This window comes from Sus scrofa, chromosome 1 (genome assembly GCF_054392235.1).
Source record: "Sus scrofa isolate SSC_HxYL_T2T_F1_AM1 chromosome 1, Sscrofa_HxYL_maternal_Yorkshire_Landrace_v2.0, whole genome shotgun sequence".
NCBI classification, from domain to species: Eukaryota; Metazoa; Chordata; class Mammalia; order Artiodactyla; family Suidae; genus Sus; species Sus scrofa.
Window position 1 is genome coordinate 122,448,777 of NC_139383.1, and position 14,759 is coordinate 122,463,535.

The 14,759-nt window shown below is 39.8% G+C and overlaps 1 protein-coding gene across 50 annotated transcripts in view; it reads left to right on the forward strand.

The window, feature by feature from the left end:
• SLTM (SAFB like transcription modulator) overlaps window positions 1–12,298 on the forward strand; it is a 50,134-nt gene extending 37,836 nt beyond the window's left edge. For 36 of the 50 annotated variants that reach the window (XM_021073578.2, XM_021073604.2, XM_021073587.2 and 33 more), the window contains 7 exons: window positions 1,378–1,558; window positions 2,292–2,416; window positions 3,270–3,440; window positions 4,931–5,245; window positions 5,366–5,510; window positions 8,095–8,255; window positions 11,238–11,935. In XM_021073578.2, the coding sequence (XP_020929237.1) occupies window positions 1,378–1,558; window positions 2,292–2,416; window positions 3,270–3,440; window positions 4,931–5,245; window positions 5,366–5,510; window positions 8,095–8,255; window positions 11,238–11,346 (1,207 nt within the window). In that variant the 3' untranslated portion in view covers window positions 11,347–11,935. Of the gene's footprint in view, window positions 1–1,377; window positions 1,559–2,291; window positions 2,417–3,269; window positions 3,441–4,930; window positions 5,246–5,365; window positions 5,511–8,094; window positions 8,256–11,063; window positions 11,212–11,237 lie in introns of those variants that run through there. The other 14 variants (XR_014810295.1, XR_014810327.1, XR_014810300.1 and 11 more) reach the window with 5 other exon arrangements.
• The last annotated feature ends 2,461 nt before the right edge of the window (window positions 12,299–14,759 follow it).

Genomic DNA, 14,759 nt, shown 5'->3' on the forward strand with positions numbered 1-14,759 from the left:
ATTGAGTCAAATGCCAGGAGTATTGTTGACATTATGAGGTGATTTCTGAATTGGTGAACAACTCTTGGTGAAGTTTTCAAGAAAGTATAATTTTCCCTCTATTTATATGGAGTTGCATTCATGGAATCTTTAGTGTGTGTAAAACCATGCCAAAGCAAGCCAACATAGATAGCATTTATTAAAAATGAGTTAAGTTCTAGAGCCAGATTTTTTTTTTTTTCTCTAAAGGTGATTTTGTTCTGTTTTAATGACATGGATGTCAGTTATGGCATTTGGAAGGCATTAGGAGTATTGGACAGATTTTTGTTGTGTAAGACTATCCTGACTGTTTGAAGCGTCCTAAGATATTTAGAGTCCTTGGTCCTCTTCACTAATTGCTGGTAACAGCCCCATGGTCATTGTGATAATTAAAAATGCCCCTCAGGAGTTACCATTGTGGCTCAGTGGAAACATCCATGAGGATGCAGGTTCAACCCCTCGCTCAGTGGGTTAAGGACCTGGTGGTGCCGTGAGCTGTGGTGTAGGTCAAAGACGTGTCTCCGATCTTGTGTTGCTGTGGCTGTGGTGTAGGCCGGCAGCTACAGCTCCAATTCGACACATAGCCTGGGAATTTCCATATGCCGCGGGTGCGCCCCTAAAAAGACACAAAAAAATACATCTCAAGTTTCCATGGGGGCACTACTGAACCATTTGAGAACTTCTGGGTTCCTAGGGCAAGACATGCTGATAGAATACATTGGGTCCCTTAAAGTAAGGAAGTGATTAAAAACACTATTACAAGTCTTAATATAATAACTTAATTTAGTTATAGCAAACATTTGAACAACCTCCTGACTCTAAGAAATGTGTTACCAGGAGTCATCTATTATGTGCCTTGAACCCTTCAAAAGAAGCCTTGAGGGCAACCATTTATTATATATCATAGCATTTACTATAATTCATGTTGATGGTTATGATCCCAAGTTATCGAAAATAAGGCCTACCTTGTTTAAGGAGAAAGTATATCCTAGGTACTGGAAATTTTTCTATCAAAAGCAATAGAAATTGTAGCTTTGTAAATTCATATATGTAGACTATTTCCTTTTTAAAATGTTGATTAATTAATGGGCTGTTAGAGTGGGGTTTTTATTTAAACAGGAATCATCTAAGAGGCAACTGCTCTATAAAATTCAGCTGTTCAGTTGACAGTCAATAAATAAGTGACAGTATTGAAATCTGTTTAAAGTTTTGAGTTCTCTTTCCAATTACATTAAAACTACTTAGAATGAGTTGAAGTTTAAAATTGCCAACCTCAAGGAAAACTACAAATTCAAAAGCTATTCTCTTTCACACAGTGCTAGCATAATTTAAGTATTTCTAAATACTGATTTTTGTTAGACGAAGAGAGATTGCAGAAAGAGAGCGTCGAGAGCGAGAACGCATTAGAATAATTCGTGAACGGGAAGAACGGGAACGCTTACAGAGAGAGAGAGAGCGCCTAGAAATTGAAAGGCAAAAACTAGAGAGAGAGAGGATGGAACGCGAACGCTTGGAAAGGGAACGCATTCGTATTGAACAGGTGCAGTCAGAAAATCTTTTCATCTTAAATAACTGACCTTTTTCAAACCTTGTAATATTTGCCCTAAAATTTGCTTTACATGTTGTAAAGCTTCTATAGAATAAGTTCAGCTAATGAGCATTTATTAAGTGTCCCTGAAAGATAACAGTGAATTAGGTGCTAGTTTTAAATACATTTAGTAGTGACTTTGTTCTAGCCAGTTGGTAATATAACTCAAGCTCTGCAATATCATGGCAGCGTAATAGTCTGAGCATAGGACTATGAGTCCAGAGTAGTTGTAATCCAGGCTCTGTCACTATCCCATTCTTAGAAAATAATAACTGTTTCCTTACATATTATAGTGGGAATGATTTCCCAAGGCTGGAAGGAAATATTGCCTCTCTTTGCAGAATTGCATCCAGGATTTTAAGGCACTTAGTCATCATCCATATTAAGAATGCTATTTCTAATTACCTTTAGGTGCTTTTGTTCAAATGATTAAACTAAATTTGACCTTCCCAATTACTTGCCAGCTTTCAGCACACAATCTCTTAATTTTAATGTTGCAGAACAGTAGTCATAGCCTAGATGGCTGATTATTGAAATCAAATGTGTTTATTTGTCCCAGGAATGTGTTTTGCCTGGTGCTTGCCTGTGGTGCTTTTTAATGACAGGATGAAAACAAGTTTGCACTTACACTTACCTCATGTTTTCATTTTGCCTTGGTTGGTTCTTCCTTCTGTGTTGTCTGAAGGAACGTCGTAAAGAAGCTGAACGTATTGCTCGAGAACGAGAAGAACTAAGAAGGCAACAGCAGCAGCTTCGTTATGAACAAGAAAAAAGGAATTCTTTGAAACGCCCACGTGATATAGATCATAGGTAGTTGCTTAATTTCTTTAATGGTTACTTGCTGTCTTACTCCTTTCAAGCTAAGACTAATTTGAGAATTAGAAAGTGCAGGTCCCCCTGACTGGAATAAAAGGTCATAATCAACAGGGAAGGGAACGATGGTGGTATTGGATTGGACCCAGTGCGTTGTCAATAGGAAGAGTCTGCTCTTCTTTCCTTGTGTCCCTTCCAATGCCAAATGTTTTTCCGTTGTGACTGGAAATACATGGTAGGCTTCAGTTCTCAAACTCAGACCCATTTTGAAAATTCTTACAGAGTAGCAGATAGTATAGAAATGGAAGTCATAACTAAAATGTAGATTCTCTTGTATGTTTACCTTCATGCTTCTTAGTAGATTTCAAAATACAATATAGTAATTTAATTTTCTGAATACAAATTCTATAATATAGTAATTTAATTTTCTTAATATAAATTCCAAGATTTAGTTGGTTGTATTGAGAAATAAGTGAGTGAATAGTATTGGAGACTTACCTCTCTAACCTTTCCAAAGTTAAATATAATCAAGAAGGTTATATACTCCTGGTTAGAATTGTATTATAAAATGGTATCAAGTATTTTATACTATTTGTCTTTTCCATTTAATAATTTTAAAACAAGTAGCTTTTCAACTATTTTCTTTCATGTGAAATTCCTCTAATGGTATATGACTTTATATAATTTAATAATGTTTTGCTAGCTTGTTCTTGTAACAGAATGTTTTGTTTTGAGATTATTAGCTCTCTATATCCACAGTTCCTAGCATGTGGTATGTATGACTCCAAGTAAGTGTCATTTGATTGTTGTAAAACTAATTTGTATAAATGAGCAAATATTTCTCTTCAAGGCGAGATGATCCTTATTGGAGCGAGAATAAAAAGTTGTCTCTAGATACAGATGCACGATTTGGTCATGGATCTGACTACTCTCGCCAACAGAATAGATTTAATGACTTTGATCACCGAGAGAGGGGCAGGTTTCCTGACAGTTCATCAATACAGTCTTCATCTTTTGAAAGGTAAATTGATATGTTGAAAATTGTATTTGGTGGGAGTTCCCATCATGGCTCAGCAGTTAACGAACCCAACTAGCATCCATGAGGATGCGGGTTTGATCCCTGGCCTCACTTACTGGGTTAAGGATCCAGCGTTGCTGTGAGCCCTGGTGTAGGTCGCAGATGCAGCTTGGATCCTGTGTTGCTGTAGCTGTGGTGGTGGCCGGCAGCTACAGCACCAGTTGGACCCCTAGCCTGGGAACCTCCATGTACCTCAATGTGGCCCTAAAAAGACAAAAAGACCAAAAAAAGAAAGAAAATTGTATTTGGTGGCGTTCCCACTGTGGTGCAACCAGCTCGGTGGTGTCTTGGGAGTGCTGAGATGAGGTTCAGTCTCTAGCCTGGCACAGTGGCTTAAGGATCTGGTGTTGTCATAGCTGCAAGTTGCAGCTTAAGTTGCAAGTGTGGCTTGGGTCTGATCCATGGCCCAGGAACTCCATATGCCTCGGGGTCGCCAAAAAAAAGAAAATTGTATTTGGTATACAAGCCTTACTATTTACAAGTTAGGTTCTCTATTAAAATATTAATTAAGAAATACAGGTCATAACTGAGGTGTTTAGAACAAATAATATGTTTGGTTTTTGTTAATTAGAATGTGATTGAGTATTCAGAATTAGTTTACTAGGCCACCATAACATGGTTAAGTAGGTTGGCTTTATCTTCTTAACCTTTCAAACTAAGTGGAAGCAGAAATTCCTACAGTGGAGCATTGGGATGCAGTTTCAGTCCCCAGCCTAGCACAGTGCGTTAAGGATCAGGGTTGCCGCAGCTGTGTTGTAGGTTGCAATTGCTGTTTGGATCTGATCCTTGGCTCAAGAACTCCGTTTGCTGCTGGTTGGCCAAAAATGGAAAGAACAAAAAACAAAAACAAAAAGCTAAATGAAAGTACTGTTAGCTTTGGGTATGATATGCCTTAGTTGTGAAGAACAGTAAGATTCCTTCAGGTTCATAGAGACTTGAGCATCTGATGTAATTCTCCATGGGTGCTAAGAAAACAACCTTTGTGCTAGACATTTAGCTCAGTTTAAAAGAACATTGGTTAGGAGTTCCCTTCCTGGTTAGAGGTTAACGATCCTGACTAGGATCCATGAGGATGAGGGTTCGATCCCTGGCCTTGCTCAATGGATTAAGGATCTGGTGTTGCCATGAGCTGTGGTGTAGGCCGCAGATGCGGCTCGGGTCTGGTGTTGCTGTGGCTGTGGTGTAGGCTGGCATCTGTAGCTCTAATTCAACCCCTAGCCTGGAAACTTCCTTATGCTGTGAGTGCGGCCCTGAAAAGCAAAAACAAAAACAAAACAAAAGATTATTGGTTATTAGAATCAATAACTGGTTTTTTTGTTGGTCGTTTTGCCTTAAGTTAATTTTTAAAGAAGGTGTTATTATAGGTTATGCAATGAAGTTAAGAATAAGGCCAGGTGTTTCTCAGGACCTGTGTTCTTTGTATTGGATAACAGGCGAGAACGTTTTGTTGGTCCAAGTGAAGGGAAAAAAACACGTCCTTCTGCACGCAGAGAAGATCCAGGTTTTGAAAGATACCCCAAAAATTTCAGCGATTCCAGAAGAAATGAGCCACCACCACCAAGAAATGAACTTAGAGAAACAGACAGGCGAGAAGTCCGAGGGGAACGAGATGAGAGGAGAACAGTGATCATTCATGACAGGCCTGATATCACTCACGCTAGACATCCTCGAGAAGGAGGGCCCAATCCCTCCAGACCAAACTCCTGGAAGAGTGAAGGAGGCATGTCCACCGACAAACGGGAAACAAGGTATTTGTGTGGTTTCTGATGATGCCTCACTAGTGGTGGGTGGTACATAATGCATTTGGGTTTTTCAAAAAAAGTTTTAATAGAGTTTGATTGTATATGTTTTTGGATTTTGTTCAACAGAGTTGAAAGGCCAGAACGATCTGGGAGAGACGTATCAGGGCACAGTGTGAGAGGGGCTCCCCCTGGAAGTCGCAGTAATGCCTCAGGCTATGGAAGCAGAGAGGGAGACAGAGGAGTAATCACAGACCGAGGAAGTGGAGCACAGGTAAATGCTGACGAAGGATTATTGTCACCTCTTCAGTAGTAAACGTATGGAACTTATGAGACACATCGTATTTATACTCTTATTTGGGTGTGGCCTAGATTAGTTAGATTAGAATGATTGGGAGACTGGTTTCCCAAACACAATCTTAATGCTTCTTGTATTTTTTTTTTAATGGGCACACCCACAGCATATTGAAGTTTCCAGGCAAGGGATTGAACCCTCTGCAGTGACCTGAGCTGCTGCAGTTAGATTCTTACCCCCACTACCCACAGCAGAAACTGCTTCTTGTATTTGAAGTCAGTAATTGAACAGAGTAGTCCAGAGAAGTAGGATATTAGCTGTGAAATTCTTTTCTCCCCCCCTTGCAGTTATATTGAGATATAATTGACATACAGAACTGTGTAAGTTTAAAGTGTACCACATAATGATTTGACTTATATACATCATAAAATGATTGTAGTCCTCAAGTTCTTATTCTGTTTTTATTAAACCTTCTGTTAAAATTTGAGACTTGTTATATTTGGTAGTATATTTGTTATATACTTTGTTATATTTGGTAGACTAATGATTACTTTGGCTTTATTTCTTTTTAAAGAAATTGAGGCTTTTAAACTAGATGGTGAATTTTTGGCCTCTGTTTGTGTTTTCCTTTCACCTTTTCCTTTTTTTTTCTTTTTTCTTTTTCTTTGTAGGGCTGCACCTGCGGCATATGGAAGTTCCCAGGCTAGGGACTGAATTGGAGCTGCAGCTGCTGGGCACAGCAACTTATGATCCGATCCACATTTGCGACCTATACCACAGCTCACAGCAACGCCGGATCCTTAACCCATTGAGTGAGGCCAGGGAATGAACCCATGTCCTCATGGATGCCAGTTGGGTTCGTTAACTACTGAGCCATGATGGGAACTCTCTTTCTTTCCTTTTTTTTTTTTTTTTTAATAGTACTCTCTCTTTTCTCTTACTTCATTGAGTAGCTTAAAGTGTAGAACTGAAATAAAACTTATGTCTCTTTTTTGTTAATTTCTAAAGGTAGGTGAGTGGAATATTTTGTATTTTTAAATTGCTTTTTTACTCTTTGCTATTATTGCCTTGAATATTTTGTAAGTTAATGAACCTGGGCAGAGGACATCTCTTAGCAGCTCCAATTTGAGAGCATTCTTGTTGATAAAATAGTAGCATATGTGTTGACAGTAGCAGAGATAGAATATTCTCTTAAATTATTTACAAAAAATAATTCTGAAGTGTGTATATGTGTCCACATGTGTGTGCATCCATCCTTCAGCCTGAATTATACTCTGGTGCTCTGTTTTGTATTTTAGTACATATTAGGTTTCGTAGCAATGTTTTTTACCAGAAAATCTTTTAATCTCATAGCATTTTAGCTAATACTGCTATGTGCCTGCCATTTCACACAAAGCATTTATGAAATGGATTTGAGCCTGCTGGGATTTATAAGTTTTAATATTTCTACTAAGTAGAAATGTTCAGTAGATCAGTTCATTGAGCTTTTACCCTGATAGAACTTTTAGGATTTGATACATAGATACTCTGTCTTACTTAGAGTAAAATTTAAGGCAGTCTCAGACTAGCTAGCTCCCCTGCATTCAGCTACCCTTTTACAAAAGGTGTCTTGAGGAAGAGATCCTGTTCTTCCCTTGCAAATTTGATTTTCATGGTGTTCATCTATAAGCTGTTCTGATGATAGTATATCTTTGGGGTACCTTCACCTTTATTTTCTGTAGGTCAAGTATCCTGACTTTTGATTTCTTTCTTTTTTTTTTTTTTTTCTCAGATCCTTAGTTCTCTGGCTTTTGTTTCTGTATGTTCATTTTTTTTTTTTTCTCTTTTTCCGTAGTCATGGATGTAAAACCTTTTAAGAGCCACAGCACTAACTAGTACTGTGTAAAATAAGATGACAGCTCTAGTTTTCTATGTGGTATTTGCATGTTGATCATATATCCCAACCCACCCTAACTTGTCTTAAGGTTTTGACCTCTCAGCATGCCTTCTTTTTCTTTTGTCTTTTTGTCTTTTTGCCATTTCTTGGGCCATTCCTGCGGCACATGGAGGTTCCCAGGCTAGGGGTCCAATCGGAGCTGTAGCCACGGGCCTACGCCACAGCCACAGCCATTCGGGGATCCGAGCCGCATCTGCAACCTATACCACAGTTCATGGCAATGCCGGATCCCTAACCCACTGAGCAAGGCCAGGGATCGAACCCTCAACCTCATGGTTTCTAGTCGGATTCATTAACCACTGAGCCACTATGGGAACTCCCTCAGCATGCCTTCTCAGGTATGTATAGATCCAGGCATTATATAGAGATGCAGAAATACTCAAAGGTCAAATGTACATGGGTACTAGAAGATAATGGAAATACCAAAGCTGAATCATCCCCCCCTCATACCCTACCCTGAAGCCTTAGATGCTTCTCAGTAAATGAAAACTTTTTTCATCTTATTCATTCTTTCATCTTCTCAGCCAGCTTACTGATTTCCTTCTGACATTAAAAGGGCACCGGCATAAGTAAATTGGCCTGAGGCTGAGGCTCTTTTGACTTTTCTTTTAATTTGTTTTTCTTTAGCACTATCCCGAAGAACGGCATGTGGTTGAACGCCATGGACGGGACACAAGTGGACCAAGGAAAGAATGGCATGGTCCCCCTTCTCAAGGGCCTAGCTATCATGATACGAGGCGAATGGGCGATAGCCGAACAGGAGCAGGCATGATAACACAGCATACAAGGTAAGTAGTGAATCAGCTATGACTTTTCTGCCAGCATGCAACCAAACCTTTATCCTTTCCTTAAAGGTCTTTATAGTTTGTCAGAGATTGGATTGCAACTCTTAACAACCCTGGGTCTGCCCAGCTATTTCCCCACATTTCCCCGTTTATATTAACTTAAAATATTTAGGAGATTATATGCAGGGCATCTGATATTAATTTCTTAGCTAATATTCCTCATTATAAGTTAACTGATTGGTGTTCTGGCATATTGATCTGGGTAAAGGTAGGTCTGTATGTCAGAATCCAGTAGATTCCTAGAAAGGAAGAAGAAACTGAAACTATGTTCTGCTTCTTCCCTTTTCAAATGACTCTAGCAATGTTTTTGGACATTTACCCCAGAGCTTGTTCATATTCTGAGAGATGAGCATTATTTCTTTACATGCCAAATCCATCATGGCCTTTCAGCTGGCAAGTCTTGGACCTCTCTCTCTTCCATGCCATTCTTTCTTTCTCATTCCTCTGTCTTAGGAGAGACAGTAGCTCCGTTCAGTGACCCAAGTTACTACTATTCTATTGGTTGCTTTTATCATCAGACTTGAGTGTTTAGTATGCTTGTGTGTGCACTCACTCTGTCCTTGGTTTTTAAAGGTCACCACTGCCTTTCTTCTTTGTTTGGTTTGGCTGTGTGTAACTTCTTTTTTTTTTTTTTTTTTTTTTTTTGTCGTTGTTGTTGCTATTTCTTGGGCCGCTCCCGCGGCATATGGAGGTTCCCAGGCTAGGGGTTGAATCGGAGCTGTAGCCACCGGCCTACGCCAGAGCCACAGCAATGTGGGATCCGAGCCGCGTCTGCAACCTACACCACAGCTCACGGCAACGCCGGATCGTTAACCCACTGAGCAAGGGCAGGGATCGAACCCGCAACTTCATGGTTCCTAGTCGGATTCGTTAACCACTGCGCCACGACGGGAACTCCGTGTGTAACTTCTGAACGTAGAAGTTCCTGAGCTAGGGATCAAACCTGTACCATAGCAGCAACCTAATGCACTACAGTGATAACACCAGATCCTTAACCCACTGTGCCACAGGAAAACTCTGCCTTTTTTCTTGATAAATATAGATTCTTTCATTTTTGTAGTTCTTGGGTTCCTTGGTAGTTAAGCACTGTTGTTTTTCCTTTTTTTTTTTTTTTAAATATGGCCGTATCCATGGCATTTGGAAGTTCCTGGGCTGGGATGGAATCCAGACCCCCAGCTGTGGCAATGCCAGATCCTTTAATCCACTGTGCCGGGCCTGACTTAACCACTGCAGTTGAATTCATAACCCACTGCACCACAGTGGGAACTTTCGTTTCTCCTTTTTTAAAACACTCCTCTGGGGAAGTTCCTACTGTGGCTCCCCAGCTAGTTACAGACCCAGCTAGTATCATGAGGCTGCGGATTTGCTCCCTGGCCTTGCTCAGTGGGTTAAGCATCTGGTGTTGCTGTGAGCTGTGGTGTAGGTCGCAGACACGACTCGGGTCCTACATTACTGTGGCTGTGGCATAGGCCTGCAGCTGCAGCTCCAGTTCCACCCCCAACCTGGGAACTTCCCTGTGCCACAGGTGTGGCCCTAAATAACAAAATAAAATAAAATATTCCTCTGTTTTCTAACATACCATAATTTTCTTTCTACCTTTTTTATTTATTGGTGCCGTCAAATGGTTAGATTTTAGACACACATCATTTTTAGCTCTATATTGTGATCTCCCTATAGATGCTTGGATGTCTTCATAAATTCAAGATGACAGGCATGCTCATTCCTGTCCTGTTTCAAACCATTATGTTTTGGTTGTCTCCAGCTTCTTTTAATTTGCCAGTGCCACCGTGCATCTTATTCACTCAGAATAGAAAAATATAGGCCTCATCTCTATCTTCATTCCTAGCATAAATTTCCAAGTATGGTTGAGTTACCAAAAGGATATCTGTGATAGCTTTGCCTTCTTCCTCATTTCAGCTTCTTTCTGACCTTCCCAAATTAGTCCTCTCCCTCCTCCATTATTTACATTACTTCTAAATGTTCCCGTTGAGACTCTTTTTGCTTGCTCCAAAACTACAAACAGCTTCTTTAGGTTACAACATCTAATCCACATTCTTCAGCCTGGTGTCCACACCTTTTTGTAATTTTGTTTTAGTCTGCTCAAACCTTTTTTTTTTTTTTTTTTTTTGTCTTTTTTTGCTATTTCTTGGGCCGCTCCCATGGCATATGGAGGTTCCCAGGCTAGGGGTTGAATTGGAGCTGCAGCCACCGGCCTACGCCAGAGCCACAGCAACGCGGGATCCGAGCCGCGTCTGCAACCTACACCACAGCTCACGGCAACGCCGGATCGTCAACCCACTGAGCAAGGGCAGGGACCAAACCCGCAACCTCATGGTTCCTAGTCAGATTCGTTAACCACTGCGCCACGATGGGAGCTCCTCAAACCATTTTATGGCGGCTTTTATCTCCCAAATTTGTTATTTGGTTTCGGGGTGGACTTTTTTTCCTGTATCATTCATTCATACCTACTGTGTTGTGTTATACATATAAAAGAAATTCCAGGAGTATTTCTTGAATCACATCTAGCTCAGAGGTTCAAGTTCTTGATGCTGGGGCTGCAGATCTGGGGACCACACTTTGGACCACCACTCCAGACCATTCATGCTCAGACCATTAAATGGATTACTAAGAGGGGGAGGGGCTTTGATGCAAGATGGAATTGAAATCCTCATGTTACCATTTATTATCAGATCACCATCGTGATCTTTGGCAAGTTACTTAACCTGCAATTTTCTCTTCCTTCATCAACAGAGTGGTGTTGGTAACAATACATACCTCATAGGACAGTTAAAAGAGTAGATTATTTAATACAGGTAAAGTACAAAGAACAGTATCTAGTAAATGGTAATTTCTTTGTAGGTATTAGCTATAATTATTTGTTCATTTGTTCTCTGACTTTTGTTTTTCCTTTTAAACCTTTTTCAGTAATGCATCCCCAATTAATAGAATTGTACAAATCAGTGGCAATTCCATGCCAAGAGGAAGTGGCTCTGGATTTAAGCCATTTAAGGGTGGACCTCCTCGACGATTCTGAAAACTAGCTCTCTGCCATGGTTTCAAGATAATTTATTGAAATCTCCTGTAAACTTTACTTGACTACTTATGAAGAGGACCTCTGACTTGCTTGAGAGTTCTGTCAGACTTTCCTTTTTTTCTCTTTTTTTTTTAAATTTAACACGATTGCTTTTCTCAATTTTGGAGAAGCTGTTTAGTTCTGTTGTAACTTTTAATAGTTTTGTGTATCATTCAACTTTTTTCCTTGCAGCACTGAGACACATTTGAAAGATAGGAATCAAAACCATTTTGTTTAATGCTGTGTGAATATAAAGAGTAGTTTACAGGTGTGTGGTAGTAGTTTAATTTGCAGCATTAGCTCTGTGGTGTCAGGCTCTAGAGTTACTTTTTGTCATCAAGCATTTTCAGCCTCCATTTTGAAGGCTGTTTAAGCTTAAAAAGTCTGCTGTTTAATTTTTAGAGAATAAGATTGTTCCTTGCATTTCTGAGTATTATGTAACCTATTTTTGCAGAAGGTACTGTTACATTAAGTGCATCTGTGTATCCTGGTTTTAAAGAAAATGTACTCTTTTTTGAAATAAACCTTCATATTCTGTATAGTTGCTAAAGCGTTGAGAACCTTTTTAATTGTAAAATGAGAACCAAATTTCAGTTCATTATAGCAGCACACTTGTTCAGGTTTGCATGGTGTGAAACCAAATAGATTAATGAAACCTTGGCCATGAGGTTTGTATCACTGAGGTTCTTAGACTGAGTTGTGCAGGTAAGTGCACTTTTAGGTAATCTGCACTGTTTGATGGATAAATTCCATCTCTGGGAATTGTGTGGGTATTAATATTTCCATGTTCTCAACTATGTTGAGAAGTGGAAAAAACCCAGGTTCTAGATTGGTGAATCAGTTGGGTTTTGTAAATACTTGTATGTGGGAAGGCATTGTTGTCTCTTTGTGAAAATAAAAATCCACACCTGGATGTGTGTGTGTCTTTGTTTCCAGCTTTTTAGTTGTTAGTCCTCCAGCCCTTTTCCTTGCCCGAAGGAACTGGCTAGGTTTAGAGCTTTAAAGACAGGTTTTTTTGGGTTTTGTTCCTAGGAAGTCAGTCTAACTTTGACTCTTCACCTCAGTAGCTAGGCAGCATGTTCTGTTGAAGTGTTGGAAACTTAAGCACTAATCTTATGACTTTTTTTTTTTTTTTTTTTAAGGCATCTTTTCCAGGAAAATCCTTTAAGGTAAATTCTGGATACCACCCCTTTAAAGCCTCCCACATTCCTTCATAAAAATTGGTGATGAGTAATGTAAATGGTCTAGATTCTTGGAAAAGTCACCAGTCTCTGTGCTCATACAAAGTAAAAGATGGTTGCCAGAGATTGCTCTGAGGCCACTTTTTGATTTGAGAAGGAATTTTTTAGAAGTTCTTTTAAATGTCCCTGGATGGATATGACTGTGCCCATGAGATGGTTCGGACTTTCTGCAGTGCTGTGGGCAGGCAGGGCACTTTGGCCTTTGACTCTTTGGGGAACTGGCACTTCCTCTATTGCTCCGGATTTCATACCCTTTTCTTCCCTTCCTGACCCTACAATTGTGGGAGCATATGGGGTGTGCAAATGTGTTGTGTGTAGAGGTCTACTTCTTTATATCCCAAACCCCTCCGTACTTTGTAGAATGGCACGATAGATGCCTCAGTATGTATTAGAGTGAACCGATTTCTACCTCTCTTGTGACTTTGGGTCATTATGCCACTTCTGGCCTTTTTCCTCATTTGTGGAGTGGAGCTCACCACAAGGGATTACACAGTTTCTAGCATTGGTTAAGCACTTTATGTGCTGGGCAGTGTACTAAGCATTAAGTGCAATGCTTTTCCTCATGCTCAGAATCCTGCCAGCTAAAGAATAACAGTTACTCTCCTGCCCAGTTTTTAGATGAGGACCTGAGAAGTAACCTCTTAAAACATTAGATGTGGAGTTCCCGTCGTGGCTCAGTGGTTAACGAATCCGACTAGGAACCATGAGGTTGCAGGTTCGATCCCTGCCCTCACTCAGTGGATTAAGGATCCAGTGTTGCCGTGAGCTGTGGTGTAGGTCACAGATGTGGCTTGGATCCTGTGTTGCTGTGGCTGTCGTGTAGGCTGGCGGCTACAGCTCTGATTAGACCCCTAGCCTGGGAACCTCCATGTGCCATGAGTGTGGCCCTAAAAAGACAAAAGACAAAAAAAAAGAAAAAAAAAAAAATTAAAAAAGCCAACCCCCCCCCCCAAAAAAAACATTAGATGTTTGATTTGTACTCAACTTTTCCACACCTACATTGAATGGTACAACCATTCATAGGCTGGTGGGTAGGTTATTTTTTCCTCAGATTGCCATATATAGCATTTTCAAGCTGAGAAAACCTGACAAATCCACCTCGTGGAATTTTGGCATTGAGTTTGAGAGTAGCCCTCAGGCACCAGAGATTAGGCTGGAAGATAGGTTCCTCAAAACCAAGAGAAAGGAGAAATTTTTATTCTTCGTAGACTTATTGAGCAATCAAAAAATGTTTTGCCATGATGTAGAAAGTTTCAGTGCTTTAAGAGTAATAGCTTACAGTGGTTCAAGAAAGGGCCAGTCTTAATAAGCTTGAGCGAGAAACTGAAGTCAGAAGCTACACATGCCAAAAATAATTGTAACTGAAAAATAAAAGATTCAAAATTTCATAGAAAAATTTAGAAACCTCTCTGCTTGTATTTGTATCCCTTGCTAGATTGTCACTAACTCAGTACTAACTCCTCCATACTTAAGCCATTTCCAATGATTAAACACATCAGTCCTTACTGTAGAAATGTCAAATTACTTTGCATTCTTTTAAACCTCATCTAATATAGCTCCTTACCTAAAGTCACGTCTTTTCTAATACCTACAATGGTGCTTAATTAGCTTTCCTCTCAGCACCTCTGGTGTAACATGTTCAGTTACCCCACAAACTAGCTAATCCTCACACATCTTTAGTCAATATCTTCATAGACAGTAAGGCTGCCATACATAAAATTCTTTTGTCCTATACCACTTCATACATCAGTCAACAATATTGTTTATTTTTACCTGAAACAAATTGTTTTCTGAAATCCTTCAGTGCTTCCTTCAGAATAAGCTTCTCTCTTTCTTTTCTCTCTGTTATACTTAGTCCTTCTAACCATGCTTAAGGGTCAGGTTCCATATAGTTGATTGTCACATATGTATTCTGTACCAATTACCTTTATCCTGTGTCTACACAGCCACACCTCATTTTTCTCCTGTTTTAAACCTTCAAATATCACCTCATCTCCCTTGGAATAAATCCAGTCTTTGGAGTTGTGCTATTTCTCTGACTTCATTTCCTTCTAGTCTCCTTGCTTACTTTGTTTCAGTCACATTGGCCTCTTGCTGTTTCTTGAGTATGACATCCCATCTCTGGCCTTTTGC